Consider the following 1,399-nt stretch of genomic DNA (forward strand, 5'->3'; position numbering starts at 1 on the left):
GAAGCTGAAAGTTCAATGCAAACGGATATATTTTTGTATTTTACATATACAAATTTTTTTTAATTTTTTTTTGTTTTATTATTTATTCATTTATTTGTGTTGATATATTCATTCATATTATTTATTTTATATACATATATATTTATATATATATATTTTTTCCAATTAATTTCCAATATTTTTTATTTTGTGTGTATATGGAATAAATGAAAATATAAAAAATGTAATGTATAAATATAAATGAAACAAAATGGAATCAAAAAGTACTATTTAGTAGACTAGTTATTAATAAAGGGTGATGTGGTTCTTCTACAGGAGACACGTCTTAGGGAGGGCATCGTCAAACTGCAGCCTCACGAGGAGCCGTTACGCTCTGAGCTGTTGAGTGGGAAGTTAACTGTGTTGGTAAGTTCATATATCAGGGCTGTATCTTCATAAGGGCTGTTTATGCTCTTTAAATCTGGGAAATGAGGTTACCGGTTCACAAATAGAAAAAAAATGCTTCGCTGAGTTTCATTTCCACTTTGATAATTACAGCTGCAGAGTCACTGATGCGGTTTCACTTCAACATTTCAGCCCTGTTATTATAACCAGGTCAACAAAGAATCTGCAAAATTCATTCTTTAAATATTTTAGCTTATTTTGCCTTGTGCTGCTCTCCTATTGGTTAAAACGGGTCTGCATTCTGACATCTGATTGGACGCTGTGGAGGCAGGACCCCTTGAGTTCATCCGATACTTCATTGATCCTCCTCATCTTCTTGTCTCCTCTCCTCACATGCTGCCATCTGTATTTATAACCAAGAGAGATGCACATAAGTCCCGTGTATCTCATGAGTCATCAGATTATTGAAATATGTTATTGACATAAATATTTAACAAATGCTAAAGCTGTATGCTTGCACATACGGAAATGGGTCAGCTGAAAGTGAATAAACCATATTTATTGTCTTGTTGTATGGCAGAGATAAATATAATGTTTCTTTACTGATGGGAAGGTGTTGGAGTGAGTCATCGTTCACAGCTCAGTGAGACAAGCTCTGTTCTGCCTCCGTGTGTTCACAATTAAAACTACTCCTCAGTTAAACTAAAGGATGTTTGGAAAAGCTTCCTACACTTTTGTTAAAGGGGGTGATAGTGACTGTCCTGACATTTTATTTTATTTATATTCATTCATTTTATTATTTATTTTATCATTATATATTTATTTTAATTTAGAATATGCACAAAGTTGGATTAAAAATGTAATACTACTGTATGTATTTGGAAGAGCATACTACTGTATTTTTGGATAGTCATTTATTCATTTATTTATTGATTGGGTGATATATTTATTGATATATTCGTTAGTTTTATTTTTTATTATTAAAGGGGTCATATGATGCGATTTCAAGTTTTCC

At 31.9% G+C, this 1,399-nt stretch overlaps 1 protein-coding gene across 1 annotated transcript in view; it reads left to right on the forward strand.

Moving 5' to 3' along the window:
- The window catches only part of LOC107578179 (tyrosine-protein phosphatase non-receptor type 9-like), a 6,363-nt gene extending 5,222 nt beyond the window's left edge, over positions 1-1,141 (forward strand). The window contains exon 3 of the mRNA XM_016264160.1: positions 316-1,141. Within this exon, the coding sequence (XP_016119646.1) occupies positions 316-438 (123 nt within the window). The 3' untranslated portion in view covers positions 439-1,141. The remainder of the gene's footprint in view (positions 1-315) is intronic.
- Positions 1,142-1,399: the final 258 nt, after the last annotated feature.

This window comes from Sinocyclocheilus grahami, unplaced genomic scaffold (genome assembly GCF_001515645.1).
Source record: "Sinocyclocheilus grahami isolate Dianchi unplaced genomic scaffold, SAMN03320097.WGS_v1.1 scaffold9225.1, whole genome shotgun sequence".
NCBI classification, from domain to species: domain Eukaryota; kingdom Metazoa; phylum Chordata; class Actinopteri; order Cypriniformes; family Cyprinidae; genus Sinocyclocheilus; species Sinocyclocheilus grahami.